The 22,580-nt window shown below is 48.6% G+C and overlaps 1 protein-coding gene and 1 non-coding gene across 2 annotated transcripts; one reads left to right on the top strand and one right to left on the bottom strand.

Annotated features, from left to right (window-relative positions):
- Positions 1-414: 414 nt before the first annotated feature.
- Positions 415-486, bottom strand: TRNAA-GGC (transfer RNA alanine (anticodon GGC)). The gene has a single exon. It is a non-coding gene; the product is annotated as a tRNA-Ala (tRNA).
- A 1,392-nt stretch (positions 487-1,878) lies between these two features.
- NKX2-8 (NK2 homeobox 8) lies at positions 1,879-6,128 on the top strand. Its single transcript, XM_056852094.1, has 2 exons — positions 1,879-2,032; positions 5,635-6,128. Exons 1-2 carry the CDS (start codon positions 1,879-1,881, stop codon positions 6,126-6,128), a joined length of 648 nt encoding a protein of 215 aa, XP_056708072.1.
- The last annotated feature ends 16,452 nt before the right edge of the window (positions 6,129-22,580 follow it).

A 22,580-nucleotide genomic window follows, 5' to 3' on the forward strand; every position in this document is an offset into this window, starting at 1 on the left:
ACAAGACACTGGCCAAACTGCTGCCCATTGGGTAAAAAACACCACATGACTCCAACCAACACTGCCTGATTCTGAAACTAAACCAAGTTTTGTAGCACCTTAAACATTAGCAGACGGGAAGCAGAAGCTCTCCTGGGTTTCATCAAATGAGCAACTCCCCAGACTAGGAAGGTTTAACTACACAGGAGATTGTCCCTTAGCATCCGCCCGGGGGATGCCTACTTCCAATCTACCCGGAGGCTCTGTGACGTCCTACTTTTCTAGAGAACACATGAACACATATGAAGCTGCCTTATACTGAATCAGACCTTTGGTCTAACAAAGACAGTATTGTCTACTCAGACCGGCAGCGGCTCTCCTCCAGGGTCTCAGGCGGGGGTCTTTCACATCACCTACTTGCCTAGTCCCTTGAACTGGAGATGCCAGGGATTGAACCTGGGACCTTCTGCATGCCAAGCAGATGCTCTACCACTGAGCCACAACCCCTCCCCTAAGTAGCAACGACCCACAAAGAAGTGTCTCCTGTTTAGCTCGAGCTTCATCTAGACCGGTTTAGTTAATTTTCTTATACGCCAGGGAAGAAAGGGTCTCGAATGATGTTATTGAATTAAATTAATGCTAAAATCTCTCCTTTTCCCTCCCACTTTGCTTGTTTGTTGTTGCTTTGCTATCTCCCCACCTTCTGAAACCCTGGCAAGGAGCCAGCGGAACGGTAGCGTCATCCCTAGGATTGCTAACGGCCATAAAGCTTCGCTGCAGAATCCATTTTCAATCTATGCAGTTGGATGACTGGCGATATCTCCTGCGATAACGCAGACCCAGCCCGCAGGATCGCTGAAAGTCTTCTAGGAACGACACCTGGAGGTACGGATTGCAGGAGAATTCGCTTTCACCTAAGTGTGCTCAGGAATCCAGCCCACTTCGGATTCTTGACAAACCTGGACTGCAGCGGAGGAGCTCATCCGAAACAGGCGTAGATTAACGAGGTTTGGTTTAAATTCTAATGGGAAGGACGTCCAGATGATATTGAGAGTGCTGACTTCCAAGTAAAGGGTACTCAGGACCACGGGGGATAAAGACCCTCCCGATTGAACGAGAGCAACCCCCCCCCCCAAAAAAAAACCTGAAGAGGAAACTTCCTGTGGTCGAAACCCAAATGTTTGGGGCACGCAGGCAAACCACACAAAACATTCTTTCTCTGAAAACAGCAGAATTCGCGCGGGATACTTGTCGCTCCGACCCCGAAGTGGTTCCCAAACGCGGAGAAGAAAACAAACAATGAATAAATTCCTGCATCCCCCTGAAAAGGCTGCGGAGGGAGGGAGGGGGGCATCGAGGACAGGAGCCCGCAAGCCCCCGACGAGCGCTGCGGATGTTCCTGCGAGGATTCACTTTGTGTGCGAGGCGGAGGGCGGAGGGGCTGGGGAGGGGGGCTGCTGGCCCCCGCATGCCACCCAAGATGTCATTCACGGCTAACAATCCCCATTATCTGTCCCCACTTTGGCCTAATCAGACAGAATCTGTAATACTGAAGGCCGCTTCCTGCTGGCTTTGGGGGGGGGGCGGGGGATTCTCTCGGGCAGAGGAGGGGGCGGGAGGGGGAGTTCGCCCCCCTCCCATTAGGGCTTTAGCACTTGACTAATTCAGGTACTTAGCATCCCATAGACAGGGACGGTTTGAAAGCGGCCAGTGTTGACGGTGGGGAGGACTGTTGATATAAACAGGAGCCCCCCTCGGTAAGCGACACTAATCTCCCGCCGGCTGAGAGGCTGGGATGAGCCTACGGAGACCGAGGCGCGCCGGTGCCGGCTAAGAAGAGGCTCCCGGCTGGACGGCCGCCCCCCCCCCTTCCAGCGCGGCCGGGAGGGCACCTCTGCCATGGCCGCGGTGGGCAAGCTCCGCTTCACCGTCAGGAGCCTTTTGGATTTACCCGAGCCCGAAAGCGAGGGCGCCAAGGAGCCGGACTCCGCCGAGAGCTACGGCGACTCCCCGTACCGGGAATGGATGGAAACCGACAGGAGCCACTATCTCTGTGAGTGGGGTGGAAGGGGGAGCCCCCTCCGGCTCTGGGACCGAGGGCTTGAGGAAGATCTACAAGGGAGGGGTGGAGAAAAGAGATGCCACCACCGTTTTAGAGAGGGAAGGGGCGAAGAGCTTGGAAAGAACAGAGAAGGGGGGGTGTCTCCGAGGAACACAGGTAAATAAATGATAGCTGTAAGGTCTGGTTATTGGGGAGATTGTAGAAAGATGGGGTGTAAAGGACAGAGAGAGATGTTATTTAATGGTTCAGCTTGTAAAACGCATCTCGCCACACCTTCAACACAAATGGGGGAGGGGATAATATAATTGATATGAATATCAGAGGGCGTTTAGATAGGCGCAGGCAGGCACGGGTGTGTGTATATCTATATCTAAAATTGCAAACCCTAACAGAAATATATTTCCAGTCTTCTTGGCAAAATCTTGAAATATCACTTCTAGTCATAAATTATGGACTATTCCAGTATTTATATTTCTTTTGGTTAATATATTGTTTAGTGTAGATGGATATAGTGCGGACTGGTACACAACTGTATAAGCATTTGTTTCAGAATGTCTAGGCATATGTGCTTAAATCACTGCAATACTTCCACCCCTCGGTCCCTCCCAACATTATTCTACAAGCAATTATTGATGTGGATTTACTTAGATGTCCGTTCCATTGGATAATTATGGATCTAGATATTGGGTTATAAAATAATAACTGAGTGTTCTTCAAAAAGGATCTGTTAAAAACGATCTGTATACAGGTTGGTTTTTTGTTTTGTTTTGCAGCAAACAAACACGGGAATAGCCTATACCAAGCGATCGGGAGTTATGTTAAGGGATTTTCCTGGGGGGTGGTCATTATTCTATCCTAGTTTCTATTACAACGACTACACAAATTATAGTATATTATACAATGTATGCTAGGGGCTGTGTTAGTATATATGGGGAACAGTGCAACGCTGCCTATCTCTTTGTTCTGACTGGTAATTCCTTGCCCCTGGGGTTTAACGTGTTCGGGTAGCCTGCTTCAGTGCACCCGTAAACCATTTAAATTATATCATATATTGCTGCTTTCGAGTAGTTTCTCTTTCTGTTTTCCCCTGGATAAGGTCCTCAAGACAATGGCAAATCTCTTCTGTTTTGGTATATGTGAAATAATTGTGTGTAAACAGGAGCCTTTTCACATCATTCATATCCTAGATGGTGATGATGGGAAATCATTAATCTGTTCTCCCATCGACCTCTGACTGTTCCCACGTGGACAACTCGCAGTCCTCTTACAGTGCTAAGCAGAGTTACACCTTTTTAAGCCGGTTGACGTCAATGAACTTAGAAGGGGTAACTTTGTTTCGGGTTCACACTGATAAATCCGATCAATTGCACTGGAGCCGACTCTGTTGCTATGAACTCTTTGAGGCCGGTTCTTGGTGCTTGTGAAATTCTAAACAGGTCTACTCAGAATCCCTTTCAGGTCTACTCAGTGGGGCTTACTCCCAGAAGAGTGTTCTTAGGAGATTGTGCACAGTGATGCATCTGGAAATCCCATTGCTTCCAAGGGCGGACATTTTCGTACCCACTTTAGGGCTGCCGTTGATACCAATTGGACTGAAACGGCGCTTAGCGGTGGCCGGGAAACGATTTCAGCGCGACCGGCTCCAGGTCCATATCAGTGGGGCCCGACCCTTACTGGGGAGCCAGCCCCACTGAATGTAGTGGGACTTCCTAGTACGTGGGAATAGGAGATTAGGGATTTCCTAGTACGTGGGAATAGGGATTAGCGATTTCATATTCAAATCGACGTCTCCCTCCCTATCTTCTTACCAGCGGTTTGAGCCCCTGATATAGGTGGCGGATTGACTGTGAACTTTCAGTCCCGATTTCCTTTAAATCAACGGCGGTAGCCAGCAGTCTCTCCCCGCCCCCCCTTCCTTTATCTCCGATGGATTTTCGCTCCGGAGGCCAGAAGCCCAGCAGAGGGATGACGTTCCTGGGAAACGTCTCCCTTCCCTGACGTTTCGCTAACATCTCCTTCCCACCCTGACATTAAAATATACGGGAAAGGCAATTACATAGCTAAGTAGACTATAGAAAGGGCAAGATCCCCTTTACACCGCAAGACGGGAAGAATCATCCAGCGACACCTCCACTATGCTTTTCAGAAAAGAGGGGTGCTCCGGTGGGGCCCGTTCACTGGGGGTAAACCCCAGGAAGCCCGCGTCGCCTCCTACCCGGCCCTGGAAAGGGGGAAGCCCCTTCATTCCCTTTGGTGCCAGCGGGTTCCTTGGCATCGACATTCGCATTTGAACACTGGGTAGTCTGGGCAGGACACAAAGACACCGCCGTGGGTTCCAGGAGCATCGCCGTACGTGCCCCTTTCAATCAGGAATAGCAGCCCTACCCATCCGGCCCATACCTAGATCCGTGGCGCTATCGGAGCCCCGATTCCACTCCACCCTCTCTTACCGGACTGGAACCGCCTGGATTGTTCCTGTCCTTCTTCCACTGGGTAGCTTTGGCGAAGGGGCTCGGGGAGTTGTTCCAAGAGATGCTAGAACTCGTGAGAATCGTGACTAAGCTGAGCCCGGGGGTATTGGGGGTGGGAAGAAAGGCAGGGCGGAGTTGCGTATTTATCACTGAACACGTTTCTGTCCCGCCTTTCTTTTCAAAGATCAATGCAGATATGGTGATTATATCTGTACAGATAGATAAATATTAGCTGTAGATTGTATTTGTATTTTAATATCCACTATGGATGGCTATAACCTTAATATAAAACCAACCAAGTTTGAATAAAGACGACAGCTGGCATCTGAGGGGTGCTTTCTCCTGCCCCTGTAGGCTGTCGTCCGAAGGCGCCTGGCCAGACAGTTTCTTGCCGGATTCTGGCCGGGAGACCAATAGATTTGTTTCGTCCGCTCAGGCTCAAAGGCTGTCGGTGGGCAACGCAGTAGCCTTCACAAGCTGAAGCCCTTTCCCGGCATCAGAAACTCTGGCTCCAAAGGCCAGCCGCAGGGAGGTTTATACAGGGCTTCGCAGGGATGGGGTGGGTCTGTGGCTCAGTGGTAAAGCCTCTGCTTGGCATGCAGAAGGTCCCAGGTTCAATCCCCAGCATCTCCAGTTCAAGGGACTAGGTGACTTGATAAGACCTCTGCCTGAGAGCCGCTGCCGGTCTGAGTGGACAATGGCCTAGGTTTCCCCCATTTCTCCATATGAATTCTCAAAACTTCGCATGGGGGCTTATTTTTTAGTTTTAAGAATTTGGATGGGGGAAATGTGCATCTACAGAGCAGCAAATCCAAGGCAAAACCTCCCATGCATAAGTGACTTTGATGGACCAAGGGTCTGATTCGGTATAAGGCAGTTTCGTGTGTTCCTGTGATGCTTAGGCCGGGATTTTGGCGACTCTGCAGAGATAAATGGCTAGATAGGCGACAGGGCAGGAGCCCGCTAAAATTGCGTGTGATCTCCGCTTCCCACCCCAACCTCAGGCAATCCGAATCCGGCATATCTGCGTCCGCACGTCGCTCTTCCTCGTTTTTTTGATCGCGTTTCTTTGTCGTTCCTCCTCCCCCCCCCCCCGTTCCTTCCCCGCGTCTCCCTCTACAGCTTCGGACGAGAGCGGCCCTGAGAGCAGAGCGCGCCCGCCCGCCGCCCGGGAGGAAGAGGAGGAGGAGGAGGAGGAGAAGAAGAAGAAGCGGCGGGTGCTCTTCTCCAAGGCCCAGACGCTGGCGCTGGAGCGCCGCTTCCGCCAGCAGCGCTACCTGTCGGCGCCCGAGCGGGAGCAGCTGGCCCAGGTGCTGCGCCTGACGCCCACGCAGGTGAAGATCTGGTTCCAGAACCACCGCTACAAGACGAAGCGGGCCAAGGCGGGGCCCGGGCAGGCGCCGCTCCTGCGCGGGGTGGTGGTGCCCGTGCTGCTGCGGGACGGCAAGGCCTCCTGCCAAGGCTGCAGCGGCCCGCCGGCCCAGGACTGCGGCCGGCCCCCGGGGGCCCTGGGCCTGCAGGGCTACCCGCCCTTCCCGCCGCCAGCCGCCCTCGGCCTCTTCCCGGCCTACCAGCACTTGGCGCCGCCCTCCCTGGTCTCCTGGAACTGGGGCTGAGCCGGGCGCCCTCCGCGGCTCCGAAGAGCGCAGGACTCGCACCCGCCACCGGACTGACGCCGCCTTGGACCGGGACGCCCGCCCAGCCTCGAACAGGACTCCTCCAGAGTCACACGAGGCGCTGCTCGCAACGATTTTCAGGAGCGCTCACCCCGCGGTTTCCAAAGGACTCCTCACCCTAAACATATTTACACGGCATTAAGCCTTATTTGCACCCAAGCGAGTACATTTAGGGCTGGGGTATCAGGTTGTGACCTTCAGGGCCGCATATTTCCAGCCAGACTTACTTGGGAGTAAGCCCCGCTGAACACAGTAGGACTGGCATCTAGAGATGGCGTTGAGCTCAGTCGCACCCCCCACCCCACCCCCACTTAGGTCCCTGTCTGGACCATCCTAAGCAGGTCTGCGCAGAATCCGCCTCAGGCCTGTTCAATAGGTCTTGACTCCTAGGAAAGCGTTCTTAGGATTGCACTATTAGAGAACCTTTTTATGACCACCATCCAGGTGGGGAGACTGTGGGCGTCTCCCCCCACCCATTTAATGCATTTTATAGGTAGTCCACTCGAGTGCCTGGGAGTCGGGAATCTATGGGCAGGAGTGGTCCCGGATGAATGAGTAGCGCAGTATTCGCTAGTGAGTTTATAGTTATGTGTTTAGGACGCAGGTTTTACCGGCAACTAAACCCAACTGAATTCAACAGGACTTTGTGTAATTGATGCGTTCTTGACTTCCCGAGGCCCTCATCCTGGTTTTTAAGAAGGTGAACCGACAACGTAGATTTTTTTAAAAAATGGATCAGTTTCCTTCTCAAGGAAAGGAACAGTGAGTTGTTCCTATAGGAGATGGCTTATTTTCAAATAGGTTGTTCTTATCACGACTAATAAGCCATTTTGCTGTCCAAGGAAACAGTTCCTCAGGATCCATGCCTTTTGTCAGGCTGGCACCGGGAGATGGCTTGTGCGAATGTGTCAAAACGTGTTGTTGTTTAAAAAAAAAAAAAAAAAAAAACCTCTCAGAAATCCCCATTTTTCACTTTGTTGGCCACAGGAGGTTACCATTGTATAGACATTTAGTTGGGAGTAGATGCCTAGTCTCATTCAGTGAGATTACTTCTGAGTAGAGCCTAGGATCGGACCAAGGCCTCGGTTCATTCCTTTGGCTCTGCATCCTTGAGAGACAAAGGCTAGGTTTTGCTAACCACATCTGTGAACAATTGACATTCACAGATGTACATTTTTTAAAAAACAAAATGTGTTTACTGGCTTCAATGAAGAAGTTTCTTTGGGGCTTTAGTTTGTGTTTTCTCCATCTTCTAGTCCCACTTCATCTTCTAAACCCACTTCAGTCCACAGCGGAAGATGCAGAGTGAATGCATAGATTCCCTGGCCTTGAATGAATGATCTGTTACAGCCAAATGTGTGTCTTGCTGCGGTGCTCTTCCCATGACTCTGCAATTATCCACCACCCCGGCTGTTTTTCTTGCTGCAAGGCTGTTACTGCACTAGGTATTTCCAGCGATGTATCAAGAGTTTAGAAATGTTAAAAAAATTCTGTTCGCACTTTCAATGTTTTACCACTGATGTATTAAGAGTTTGAAACTGTTATAAAAAATACTGTTCGCACTTTTTTTGGCCCCTTTAGCTGTGAAGATGTCTTCCAACCATTTTTTAGCCGTGGTATCCAAAACCCCTTTTAAAGCGATGTTTTTTAATAACATTTCCAAACTCTTAATACATTGCTGGGAATACCTAGTGCGGTAACAGCCATTGTGGGGAAGGGAGAGGGGGATTGCTGGCAAAGGAAGGGTTAAGTAGGGCCCCTCCCTTCCAAATCTTCAGAACAAAAAAAGGTTTTAAGAAAAAGTATTTCCTCCGGTGGGTAGGGTCCATAAGTCTACTAAGTGTCCCCTTTCGAATATTAGAATCTGTACTGGAGGGAATCCCCAGCCCAGGAAAGAAACTCTTTGCAATCTTATTACAGCCATTGCAGAAATCTTGAGCTATCTGGCACCTGTCGGACCCACTTTCAAGCTCTACTGGTTCCAATCACAAGCTCAGTTCAGCCCACTACAAGAAAGGGGAGGTGATTTCCTTTGTGCCCCACAATTATTATTAGAAGAGTTGGTTTTTATATGCTGACTTTCTCTACCACTTAAGGAAGACTCAAACTGGCTTACAAGAAGAAACTGGCTTACCTTCCCCACAGAAGACACCCTGCGAGGTGGGGCTGAGAGAGCTGTGACTAGCCCAAGGTCACCCAGCTGGCTTCATGTGGAGGAGTGGGGAAACAAATCCAGTTCACCAGATTAGCCTCCGCTGCTCATGTGAGGAGTGGGGAATCAATCCCAGTTCTCCAGATCAGAGTCCACCGCTCCAAACCCGCACTCTTAACCACTACACCACGCTGGTTTAAGGAAAATAATTTGGGAGAAGAACTATGATGCATCCCCTGGGATACCCTGAAAAATAGTTTTGCATCCTTTCCTCCTTGAAAAGAAAGAGACCTTAACCTGGAATTCCTCATCCTACAATAAAGGTTGAACCTATACTTCTAGAGCGGGAATTAGGGCCTAAATTGGGAAGGAAGGAATGGCTCCAGGGTAGTGAGGCCAGGGATCCAGGGCAGGTTGGTCTGAGCTGCAAGACCCTATTGAGGACTTCTGATTATGTTACACAATAAAGAGGGTGGCCTGGAAATAAAATAAATGAATGCATTTCAGAAATTGAATACATTTTGCTTTCAGGAGGGATTAACTGCGAAGTGCTGCTTTGGCGGGACCCTGATGGTAGGGTTTTTTTTTTTTTTTTTTTGGTTACTAGATCAGATAGCAAGAGAACTGGGGTCAGACAGAAGCTCTATTCTGCTATTGGGATGCTGTTTTGCAATGGTTACTCCATTTGCTCACCCAGAAAATCCGCTTTGACTGCTCTTGGCTGTTGGGGAAGGGAATGGATGCCAGGAGTTTTCCAGGAGACATTTCCTTCCCATTTTCCCCTTTCCCCCCATTTAATCCTTCATATGGTGAGCCCCAACACGATTAAACAACTTGGTTGCAACAGAAGTATTTCCGATTTCAAGACAGGGCTGAAAGGCAGGTTCCGAGACTCTTTTAATAAGCCAAGTCCTTTATTGTCCTACCAGAGGCTTATTGGTTTATTCCTGGTCTGTTTTTAAAAAGTAAGAGGACATCGTACATCCTGCTCTTGTGTAGGGCATCAACCATGGAACATTTCGTGGGGGAAAAGTAGAAATTAAACACTGACACCTAGGATCTGATTTTGTGGAACTGAAATGGGAGAAATTGAAATTGTACTGTAAACACATTGCTAGAATGTGAACTGGATTTTGAATTGGTTGTCTTCTGGTGTGTGTGTGTTAAGTGCCGTCAAGTCACTTCCGACTCATGGCGACCCTATGAATGAAAGTCCTCCAAAATGTCCTATCTTCTGGTTACTATCCCACACTAAATGGCCTTCAGAAGTGGTGGTGCAAATGCTGTTCAGGTCCTTCTTCACTTCTGTTTAGTGACCCATGGAACATGTTCTCTGTAATGACAATGAATGGGAATGTTTATCAGCTGGCTTGGATGGATGACTCCTGGGCCAAGGCATGGAAGAGAATGTTACCAGAAAAGGAGCTCCAGTTTGGTTTGACTTTCCAATAGCAAGGTTAGAAGAAGAAGAGTTGCTTTTTATATGCTGACTTTCTCTATCACTTAAGGAAGAATCAAACCAGCTTACACTCACCTTCCCTTCCTCTTCCAACAACAGACACCCCGTGAGGTAGGTGGGGCTGAGAGAGTGTGACTAGCCCAAGGTCACCCAGCTGGCTTCATGTGGAGGAGTGGGGAATCAAACCCGATTCTCCAGATCAGAGTCCACTGCTCCAAACCAACCACTCTTAACCACTACACCACGCTGGCTCTCTTAACTTGAATGCCTCTTTCCATTAAAATTGACAACTGAAATGTATTTTGATTTTATTGCATTTTTACCCTGCCCTCCCCAGTTCGAAGGTCAGGCTCAGAGAGGCTCTGGGAAGGGCATCATCTCTCGATTTTGAGATCAACCTGTCTTGGCGTAAAATCCAAGTCCCCGGGCACTGGTTTTGACCACCAGGATGCTAGCTTGAGTCCTTTGCTTGCACTCTACATTGGGACTTCTGAATCTCATTGTAAGGCCCAGGATCATTGTTGTGGGACCAGCAGCACTGTGGGTGGTGATCTCAAGAAAATGTCTGAGTGGGGAACAGAAAGATCTCTGGGCCTGGGCTGTTGTTGGGGAGGGAGTGTTGGACAGTCCTGTTGTCACCTGTTTTTTTGTCTCAGCTGCTGGCCACCTTGTCTTCCATATGGTTGGGGTTATCTTGGAAGAATCTCCCAGAGAATCGCTCCTTAAACCTCCTTTTGTCTTGGGAGCTGAAAAGAGCATTGTTATGCCTGAAAGGGACCTAGACAAAATCCGCACTGTTTCAATTCAGGACTGTTTAATCAGTCCCTAGTGACAATTTTATGGGTTTTAGGCGGTACAATAGTATCTTTGAAAAGCTTGCGGCCTTCAGGAAAACAAAGAGCTCGAATTTTATGGGCTTACAACTCCAATTAGAACTGTGCCAATGTGCAAGGGAGATTATCAAATTTGTATCATAAAACCCCTTTATAACAAATGATTGGTGGGGGGAGGGACTGTGATTTCCAGCAATAGACTTTGTTGAAGATAGACTGGAAGCAGCACATGGCGCTTTGCATCTTAACCCTTTGGTTAAGCCCATCAGTCAGCTTTGTGAAACCCCTGGCTAAGCTTGCCCTTATTCTCCCCCCCCCCCCTATTCTTGTTATTGTTACAGGAAACAATTTTTTGATCTCGTTGAAAATAAGGGTTGCATATTCCATGAAAAAAGTCCCCCCCCCCCCGATGGTGATACTTTATGGCTAAGCATAATACATTGATTCATATAAGCAAAGCACTTAGTGGCAGCAGGTGGACTCTAATATTTACTCCTTGGGAAGAAATTGCCATCAACACAAACAGAGCTAGCATACATATTACTTTTTCTGCTTGGAAAATTGGTCCTGCTGGTGACTCTCCTCACCCTGTTTCGGGGCCCTTCTGAGACCCAAACTAGGTACAGCATCAGGAAATCTGTGAACAAATGTTCGGCACTGTTTTTTTTTTTTAAACACCACTAGTGTAAATAGCAGCTGTGAGGTTCCCACTCAGACCAGCACCATTTTATCTCTTTCACAAAGCCCTCTGGATTTACAGTGAGCTCTGTGAGGAAAACATTCCTAAGGAAGCTGTGACTTGTCTCCTTCTTGCATCACCAGGCATAAAGCGGAATGCTGGAAGCTTCAGGTCACACAGAGAGGCTCTGCAATGCAGTCCATTCTTCCCAGACAAGGGGAAGGAGCCCATAGGGATAGACTGGCAGGTGAATGGCTAAGGTTGGGGTGAGGCCTCCCCCATTTGCCCTGGATCTATGGTACTGGAGCTGTTGTGAGGGACATCTGCAGCAACAGCTTCCATTCCACTAAGGCAAAGATTAGAAAGTGTCAAAGGATTTATATCAATAGAAAAGAGCAAGAGTCAGTAGCACCTTAAAGACTAACAAAATTTCTGGCAGGGTAGCAGCTTTACAGCCCATTCCTGAAAATACAGTGTGCGGAGACAACAGGGAAGAGGCGCAGCAGTGCCTCTTCCTAATCCGTTTCGCTTACGCCGTCTTGTGGCTTTTTTGTTTTAAGGGGGCCTTTTGCTCCATTGAAAATGGTGAGGCTGCGCCTGCTCAAAAGCAGGCGCAGTAATGAGGTTCTCGCTGCCGGCTGCCAGGACCGAAAAGGGATAGGGAACCGCCTAACCAGTGGCTCCTCCCCTCAGAATGCCCCAGGAATGCCCCCCTGCGCCGGCACAGCTTCTCCACACCATGGCCTGAGCCACGGAGAGGCCGCACCAGTGGAAGGGCAAGGCGCGGTCCTGCAGCGCTTGGCTGCCAGTGGGACTGGCATTGCCGCCAGCATAACTGCGTGTAATCGTGCGATTACACAAACTTACTCTGGCGGCGAGGTCACGCTGCCTCCAGAAGACTTTCGGCCCAATTCTCAGGAATGGGCTGTTTGTGAGCTACAGCTCACTTCTTCAGATACAGATATAGATTCAGCTGTGACTCACAAAAGCTCATATCCTGCAAGAAAATTTGTTAGTCTTTAAGGTGCTACTGGACTCTTGCCCTTTTCTACTGCTGTTAACAGACTAACATGGCTACCCATCGTGATCTATCTCCAAAAGATTTATATGATTGTCTCATGGGGAGTTCCCATACTAATGATCACCAATGCTGCTGGTGAGACGTTATTGATGTAATCAATGGCCCACACTGGAGTGAAGGAAGTCATTGCATGAAAGTGGCTTGCCATCAAGATACATTAACATGCAATGCCAGTTCAGGTCCTCTAAATGCCTCCATGCAGAATGGGTAGTGTATTGCAACTGGACCAGTGCAACCACAGTGGGTTAAAAAAACAAAGAGCTACACAAAGATGAATCACTGCCAGGAACAGCTGGTTCAAATACACACATGATTTCTTTACCTTTGACGTTCAGGTGAATATTGGGACTTGAATGGATTCCTCCAGAAAACATTATGTTTGAGGTGATCTTAGAGTTCTTTCCATCATGGCTCATCCCCCCCCCCCCCGCAAAAAAGGTTGTTTTTGTGATAATCAACTTATTAAAATGCTTGTGAACCATCTGAAGAACTGTCGATCAACTGTGATCACGATGGGCCAGAATTTACTTCATCCACTCACATTTTACAGATATATTCTATATAGAAAGCTTTGAGCATCTGGACTAGGATGTAGACTGTCCCTGACTTCCAAATAAATGCATTGCTTCATTTCTAAACTGGTAGATGCTGGGGTTCAACCCTGCCAGATATCATGCCTTGCATATTTTTGAGCCCTAGCCCAAAATCAGTATACTGAGTGTGGCAGGACATCACATGCTTGGAAGTACCCCAAGTAATGCTTAGTAATTAGATAACACCTTAGGATCTTCAAAGTGCTTCACACATGTTATCTCAACAATGTCTGCACCATCCTTGTAGAATAAATCAGAATCACAATCTCTAAAGTCAGGGGCTGAGGCTGAGACTTGGTGGGTTTTTACGGACACCTGGTGAACTCAGAGCTGAAATGAGGTTCAAAGCAGGGATTTGCTGACTCTCTCACTAACACTATTGCTGAATGACTGTGTTATATTTCACTACATTACATTACTGTCATCCCAAGTATATTTGCATTTTCATGCAAACTTTCAGGCTTCATTACAGATTCCATTGTGCAGATGGTGTGCCAGAGACACATGTGATACCTTCTGTCTATGAGCAACATGGGCTTAACTCAAAATGGAATAGTAATTTCTTTGGAACTCTGGTAACGAATTTTAATGCTTGTTTTATTATATGATTTCTTTGTCACAATAAATCCTTTTTTCCTTTTTTTAAAGATTTATTGTTTGCCCTGGTTATTTAAAAACAACAACTCTAATTAAGACCCATATCAGCTTTCACCTGCTTGGTTCTATGTTGCTTGGACAATTCTTTGGGAAATTGTATAATGTGGTTGCAACATCTCTGTGCTGTCCAAGTGGCATTGACTCTATGCGCCTTGCATTAGGGACTAAGGACAAATTAAACATTCTTCTTGTCTACCGGCTACCTAGTTCCCCAGTGATCACCCTCTATGAATTGGCTTGTCAGAAGTGGTGCTAGAGTTCTGGGGGGCTTCAACATTCATGCTGAGAATATCTCATTGGGATGGGCCCAAGGTTTTATAGCTTCTTTGACTGCCTTGGATCTCTCCCAAATTGTGACTGGTCCAACACAAGAAAGAGGTCAAATTCTTGACATAATCTTTTGCAGCGAACCTTTGAGGGAAGGTTTGGTTTCAGGGCTGGAGATTGGCCCTCCACCATGGTCTGACTACTACCTACTCAAAACCAAGGTGAAGGTGGCCCCAACGCCTTGCGTGACAGGAGGCCCAGTTAAAATGGTCCTCCCACAGAGAGGCTCATGAATCCTTCTGGTTCCAGAATGCTTGGGGGAATTTTAGGATTCCAGACGTGTGTTCTGTGGAAACTGTGGAATGAGAAGCTCCCTGAAGCTATCAACAAGGTTGCTCCTTGCCAACCTCTCCCAGCCATGGGATGAAACCCAGCCCCCTGGTTTACCATGGAGCTTGGTGATCTGAAAAGGGCTGGGAGATGTCTAGAATGGTGCTGGCAGAAAACTCTTACAGAATCTGACAGATCTTGCCATAGAGCTCATTGTAAGACCTATGAAGTGGCGGTGATGGCAGCAAAGAAAAGTTATTTCTCTACTATCATAGCAGCAGCTAGTTCATGTTCAGCCAAATTGTTCAAAGCCGCTCAGCAACTACTGGTGCCTAAATCTGAACCTCTAATGTGGGGGTGTTGAACTCATTTCTTACAATGGCCAGATGTGACATCACTGTCACTTGGCCAGGCCGGGCCATATGTACCATAAAAATTAATGCCAGGTACCAGAGATACAAACTTTACAGAAGACACAGGCAACACCAATTCATGATATATTTTTTCATTGACACCTTGTGACTGGAGGAGGTGGCTGACAAGCTTGCAGCAGGCTCACCAGCCTAGATTGGGACTGGGGGGGTGGGTATCTGCCATGGCTGGCTCGTGGGCTGGATAAGAGCTCTCAAGAAGCCAAATTTTCCCCCTGGGCCTTATGTTTGACACCTCTGCTCTAATGTCCAGGAACAGTCACTTAGTTCTGATACCTTTGCCAAGTTTTTGGCTGTTAAAATATTGAGGATACACTCTGATCTGAATGTCAGTTTTAACATAGGTACACCAGAAGAAACACCTGATACACCATCTGGGCTATTTATGGATCATGTTGACCCACTTTCCATGATGGATATGGACAAGATCATGGGATTTTAGAAGGCCACTAATCTTACAGTATTCTTACCCACCGCGGCTGATGCACAGTGCAATCCCTGGGGGTGGGGGGTGGGGAGTAGCTGCACTGTAGCCGGGGATGGCACAATCACAGCACAGCTGAGCAGTCTCCTAAGCGGCTTGCTGTGCTGCAGCCAGCAACCCAACAGGGACACTGCCCCAGCCCCTGTTGAACTCCTGTACGCAGCTCTATAGGGTGCACCTACATTTTTGCCGGTGTAAGTTCATACTGGCAAATGTGGACGTTCCCGTGCCAAAAGGGCTCAGGGAGCTGACTAATGCCAGCCCTGCCCCCAGGCATACCCCTTTGGTGCTTGCGCGAGCCCCTACACCGGTGGTGTGCCAGCATGCATGGCTGCCATGGCTGCACCAGCACCCATACGTGGCACTGTCACACTGCTCCCTGGCGCCGTCATAAATGCCCCTTATGCCAAGACAAGTGCCATTTATGCTAGCACCAGGGTCACACCACCTCCACATCAACAAACCCTTAGCATCTATTATAAATCAGTCACTAACAAGGCACCTTCCCTTGGCTACTCAAAGAAGGGGTACTCACCCTCTACTTTAAAAACATCCCTACAGAAAAATGGTGTGGCCAATTATCGCCCAGTTTCTAATCTACCCTTTCTGGGCAAAATGACTGAGAGAGCAGTAGGGGACCTACTCCAAGTGTTCTTGGATAACTCATCTGCCCTAGATCCTTTTCAGTCTGACTTCAGGCCAGGCTATGGGACAGAGATAGCTCTGCTAGCTTTCGTTGATGACCTCCTTCTGAATTGCTGCCTGATCATGGTGGTTAACTGACTAAAAGTGGACAAATTGAAACTAAACCTTAACATGAGTACCCAGCTTGCTGGGAGTAAAGGGAAGATGACTGGGGAAGGCACTGGCAAACCACCCTGTAAACACAGTCTGCCTAGTAAACGTTGGGATGTGAAATCACCCCATTGGTCAGGAATGACCCGGTACTACCTTTACCTTTAAAGTAACCCAGATTATTTAAACATCAACCTTTAAGATCTTATTTACTTCTTCTTTAAGCACCTTGTTCATGTGTAATATATATTTTATCATATAGTTGGTGTTGCACCAATGGCTTTTTCATCAAACAGTTGTAACAGGTGAACCTTTACTACCACCATCCCCCAAATAAGGGAAGCATTCCTTTTAAAACAGACACATAAAAATGAAGGGTCTCTTGTTAGCCAAAATGCTCGGTTATGAATATTTATATGGGGGAATTAGCAAATCAATTACTGGCAATGGGCATAACGTTAGGGTTTAAGCCTGTGTCTACCAGAGTCCATACCGTGACCCTCAGAAATAAGGCAGAGGCAGTGGATTTGGTTAAAAAGGTGTTTACTTGATTATATGTTCACACACAAACAAAGCAGATTCTTACAAAACACACACAGAGCCTAGAGAATAAAAGGTGGTAGAGTAGAGACATTCGCCAATGTGGCAGTTTTCCCTTTGAAGGGGGGAGGTGATACTGCACCTAGGTTGATTCGGTTCGGCCCGAACTAAAAAACAGCCGAATTTCCCCTGATTCGGTGGTTTTTAGTTCGGGACGAACCGAACTAAAAAATGGAGGGCAACCGGGGGAGCCGAATTCAGCGAGTTCTGGAGTTCACGAATAAATCTGGTCAATTCGGGGCCGTCAGTAAGCAGCATAACCGTCAGTAAGCAGCATTCTCCTTCCCCGGCCAATCGGTGGCCAAGCTGAGTCTTCTTCTGGCCAATCAGTCAGGATTGAGTATTGGAGGAATCAGCTGATGTGCGGCCCGGCCGGGGAGAGAGAGAGAGAGAGGGAAATCCTTGTGTGTGTGTGTGTGTGGGGGGAAGTGCTTGTGCACATTTGCTCCTTTCTGTGGCTGCAGGGGGCGTATTTTTGGGGTACAGACCCAAAACCTTCAGCAGAGATTCAGACAAGCCTTCTTAAGAGACCACCCAAGTTTTGTAAACATTGGATCAGGGGGTCCTGAGATATGGGCTCCCCCCTTTTTTCTTTCCATGGCTGCAGGGGGCGCATTTTTGGGGGTACAGACCCCAAACTTTCAGTGGAGCTTCAGATGAACCTTCTTAAGATAACCCCCAAGTTTTGTAAACATTGGGTCAGGGGGTCTCGAGATATGGGCTCCACCCCTTTTCCCTTCCCCCCTTTTCCATTCACGTGGCTGCAGGGGGCGCTTTTTTGGGGATACAGCCCCCAAACTTACAGCATAGCTTCAGACAATCCTTCTTAAGATACCACCCAAGTTTTGTAACGATGGGTTCAGTGGGGGCAGAAATATTGGCTCCCCCCCTTTTCTCTTTCCGTGGCTGCAGGGGGTGCATTTTTGGGGGTGCAGATCCCAAACTTTGAGCGGAGCTTCAGACAAATCTTCTTAAGAGACCACCCAAGTTTTGTAAACATTGGGTCAGGGGGTCCCGAGATATGGGCTTTTCCCTATTGGGATGAATGGATCAGCTGATCCTGTGTGCATCTCCAGAGCAAAACGTTCCGTGCCTAATTGGAATCATCTTGGATTACAAGTCCTCCCCAGCCCCTCCTGATGGAATAGAAGACAGCCACAGTAAGACCCCTTTGGGGGCTTTAATCTATAATTTTTCTCCTGTGTGTGTGTGTGGGGGGGGAAGCAGAGTCTCTCTGTGTGTGGGGAGGGAGCAGTTTCTGTGGGTGGGGTGGGGAAGCCAAAGGGAGCTTTTGCCGGTTCTGCCTGGGGGTGTGTTGCCCCTCGAGTCTCTCTCTCCTTGGTTTGAGGGGGGGGGGTTCAGTTGTGTGTCTTCAGGTTTTCCCTCATTCATAAGAGCGGTTAGGTCTATTTGGATGCTTGCTCAAAACTGGTTTTCAAATGGTGACTTAAAGAATGTATTTGGAGTCCCATGCAAAAGGGGAAATTCCACCCCTCCTGCTCATTATGCATAGCTAGCTGCCTCTGTCCCTTTCCATGGTTTGCAAACTCCCAGGTATCAGGTGTTGCTTTGCACAGTTGCAAAGGTGTTGCTTACAAGGTTGTGTTGTTTTGCAGTCGTGTTGCAATGCTTTGCAAACTTCTCAGCTGTTTGTCGGGGCTGGGAGCTTTGTGCGTGGGCGGCAAGCTCTGCTCAGACATGAACATTAAGGGTGGGGGACCCCTTTCGGGGCCCATATCTCAGCCCCCCCCCCGACCCAATCTTTACAAAACTTGGGGGGTCTTTCAAGAAACGGCCTTTGAAGCTCCGCTGAAAGTTTGGGACCTCTACCCCCCAAAATGCCCCCCCGAGCTGCGGAAAGGCGCAGTTGTGTTTTTAATGGCTTTATTCGGCTGAATTATTTCCCCGAACTTTGAATTCCCGCCGAATTGCACGGACCCGAAGCGGGGGAGTTCGGACTTTGGTATATCCCGAATCTAAACGGGCCGAATTCAGCCGAATTCGAACTATACCGAATTTTTTTTAATTCAACAGCCCTAACTGCACCTGATCCTGTAGAGGGGACTTCCGAGGTTCCATGCGGCTAAAGGAAAGGGAAGGGGTAGGGATTCCCATGGCTCAACCAGCGAGGCTGGAGAGCTGTGTGGTCTGACATTGCTACCCAGACCGACAGAGTAACAGCAAGGGTGGGAGAGAGCAAGCTTCCTTATGGCTGAGAATGACCTCAGTTATACTCTTTTTGGGGTGGGGGATTTCCCATAGAAATATACGTATCAGCACTATGTACTATTAGATCAACTAATTTTTTTGGTAAACCCAGAATAAGCTGAATACTCATACCTGCAAAGGGGTATTTCAGCTTTATTTCCGGGTTTACCAAAAAAATTCAGGTCCATTATAGCCTATGGGGATTTTTTTTTTAAACTCCTGAGGGGCATTTTTGGAGGTAGAGTCGGCAAATATGCGGCGTAGCCCAAGGGACTCTCCTCAGATGGACACTGAAGTTTGGTAATGTTGGGAAATGGGGTTCAATTTTATGGGCCTGCAAAGGGGTCACCCCCATCCTCCAGGGATTTGCAAGCTGAGTTGCCCATCAGTTTTCAGGTTCAGAAGTTCAGCATTGCTGAGGACTGGTGGAAAGAGCTGATTGGTAATCTGGCACCTCAAAGTCTGGGGGCTCCCTTCATACCTGGGCTCACAGCATGACGTCCATGCTTCCAAACTGAGGGGAAAGGCTTAAATGCAAGAAAAGCAAGGCACAGAAAACATTACTTTTGGTGGCAAATGACATCTTGTGAACAGTCCTTTATTATAGTCATCAAAAATCTGGTTTCAAGAGATGGTCACATTGAGGGGAAACAAAGCCTCAGGGCAACCTTCAGTTTCAGAACAGGTTTTCAGGGGTGGTGATGGTGATATTGGAGCCAACCGAAGTCATGACCAAGGCAGCTCTTGTGAAGGAGATTGTTCATCCGCGTGGGTGTGGAGTCTTCTTCATAAGTCCAATAAGTCACAGTAGAAGTGGCTGTATTTTAGTTGGAGGCTACATCCCTCCGGATGGGACTGGGTGAGCCCCATCTTTTAAAATGACCCTTCAAGACTAGTTTGGTCTGACCAAGCTGGCTCCAATTAGGGCTGTTGATTAGGTTCGGCCCGAACTGAAAAACAGCCGAATTTCCCCTGATTCGGTGGTTTTTAGTTCGGGACGAACCGAACTCAAAAATGGAGGGCAACCAGGGAGCCGAATTCAGCGAGTTCGGGAGTTCACGAATAAATCCGGCCAATTCGGGGCGGCAGTAAGCAGCATAACCGTCAGTAAGCAGCATTCTCCTTCCCCGGCCAATCGGTGGCCAAGCTGGGTCTTCTTCTGGCCAATCAGTCAGGATTGAGTACTGGAGGAATCAGCTGATGTGCGGCCGGCTGGGGGGAGAGAGAGAGAGAGAGGGAAATCCTCGTGTGTGTGTGTGGGGGGGTGCTTGTGCAGATTCACTCCTTTCTGTGGCTGCAGGGGGCGTATTTTTTGGGGTACAGACCCCAAACTTTCAGCAGAGATTCAGACAAGCCTTCTTAAGAGACCACCCAAGTTTTGTAAACATTGGGTCAGGGGGTCCCGAGATATGGGCTCCCCCCTTTTTTCTTTCCATGGCTGCAGGGGGCACATTTTTGGGGGTACAGACCCCAAACTTTCAGTGGAGCTTCAGATGAGCCTTCTTCAGATACCCCCCAAGTTGTGTAAACATTGGGTCAGGGGGTCTCGAGATATGGGCTCCACCCTTTTTCCCTCCCCCTTTTCCATTTCCGTGGCTGCAGGGGGCACTTTTTTGGGGATACAGCCCCCAAATCTTCAGCATAGCTTCAGACAATCCTTCTTAAGATACCACCCAAGTTTTGTAAACATTGGGTCAGGGGGTCCTGAGATATGGGCTTTCCCCTTTCCCCTTTCCACTATTGAGATGAATGGGATCCTGTATGCATCTCCAGAGCAAAATGTTCCGTGCCTAAATGGAATTGTCTTGGATTACCTAGTCCTCCCCAGCCCCTCCTGATGGAACAGAAGACAGCCTTTGGGGGCTTTAATCTATAATTTTTCTCCTGTGTGTGTGTGTGTGGGGGGGGAAGCAGAGTCTCTCTGTGTGTGGGGAGGGAGCAGTTTCTGTGGGTGGGGAAGCCAAAGGGGGCTTTTGCCAGTTTTGCCTGGGGTGTGTGTTCCCCCTCGAGTCTCTCTCTCCCTGGTTTGAGGGGGGGTTTCAGTTGTGTGTCTTCAGGTTTTCCCTCATTCATAAGAGCGGTTAGGTCTATTTGGATGCTTGCTCAAAACTGGTTTTCAAATGGTGACTTAAAGAATGCATTTGGAGTCCCATGCAAAAGGGGAAATTCCACCCCTCCTGCTCATTATGCATAGCTAGCTGCCTCTGTCCCTTTCCATGGTTTGCAAACTCCCAGGTGTCAGGTGTTGCTTTGCACAGTTGCAAAGGTGTTGCTTACAAGGTTGTGTTGCTTTGCAGTCGTGTTGCAATGCTTTGCAAACTTCTCAGCTGTTTGTCGGGGCTGGGAGCTTTGTGCGTGGGCCGCAAGCTCTACTCAGACATGAACATTAAGGGTGGGGGGGACCCCTTTCGGGGCCCATATCTCAGCCCCCCCGACCCAATCTTTACAAAACCTGGGGGGTCTTTCAAGAAACATCCTTTGAAGCTCTGCTGAAAGTTTGGGACCTCTACCCCCAAAAATGCCCCCCCCAGAGCCACGGAAAGGCGCGGTTGTGTTTTTAATGGCTTTATTCGGCCGAATTATTTCCCCGAACTTTGAATTCCCGCCGAATTGCACGGACCCGAAGTGGGGGAGTTCGGACTTTGGCATATCCTGAATCTAAACGGGCTGAATTCAGCCGAATCCAAACTATACCAATTTTCTTTAATTCAACAGCCCTAGCTCCAATTACACGACCCCTACCACAAAACCAGTCAAAGATAGAAACATGGGAGAAAGCACATGTCAGATTCTAGGACTCCGTTGCCTCTCAGGAATCATCAACTTTACTCCAGACGTTAGCAGAGAGTTAAAGTAGAATTTATTTGAAAGGAAGGGTACAGTAATCTATGAAACACAACGTTACAATGGCGCAAAATCATTTGGAGGGCATTCTTATAGAGTACACAAGCTAGAATGTTTACAAGTAAAAGCTTTGAAATGCAAAACATCAGAGGTTCCCCAACACCAAGAGAGAGAATTCACACCTTAAGATCAGAGCAGGATTACAATCAGGAAGTCACTTTGAAATGGAGATCTCTCGAGCCTTTGGCTGTTGTCTCTTCCTTCCTTTCTCTTTCCCACGGGAAGGAGAGTTGAAACGAAAGTCACCTCGCTATCCAGGGTCCGATTGCATGCCCTCGCTGACACTCCGCCTCCCCAAAGCCCCCCCCCCAGATCTCCTGGTTTGTCAGGGTAATGGCGATGGAAATCCGCTACAAGGGTTGGAGCCTGTACGTGAACAGCGGACACCCACTCATCGTGACTGGAATTTAAATGTTTCCAACGCACAAGATATTCCAGTCGCCCCCTGCGCCTCCGAGAATCGAGCACCTTGGAGATTTCAAAGTGCTGTTCGCCCTGCACCATGATGGGAGTTGCCGCTTTGGGTTTGGGGTGCCATTCTGGTGCTTGTAGAAAGGGTTTTAGCAGACTCACGTGAAACACTGGGTGTACCCCTTGTAAGGATTTGGGTAACTCCAACTCCACCGTAACCTCATTGATAACTCGGGAGATAGGAAATGGACCCACAAACCGTTGACCCAATTTTTTACACGGGTGTAAAGACCTGAGATTCTTAGTGGAAAGATACACCTTCTCTCCGACCCTCAATTCCCACTGAGGTGCTCTGTGTTTGTCTGCTTGTATTTTGTACCTGTCTTTAGCCTGTTCCAGGTTTTTTACAAGCCAGGGCCAAGTGTTCCTCACTGTGTGAGCCCATTTAGACACCTCGGGGGGATCGCCTTCTGGTGGGGTAGATACAGCCCCTAATGGTCCAAAATCC

This window comes from Euleptes europaea, chromosome 6, assembly GCF_029931775.1.
Source record: "Euleptes europaea isolate rEulEur1 chromosome 6, rEulEur1.hap1, whole genome shotgun sequence".
Taxonomy (NCBI): domain Eukaryota; kingdom Metazoa; phylum Chordata; class Lepidosauria; order Squamata; family Sphaerodactylidae; genus Euleptes; species Euleptes europaea.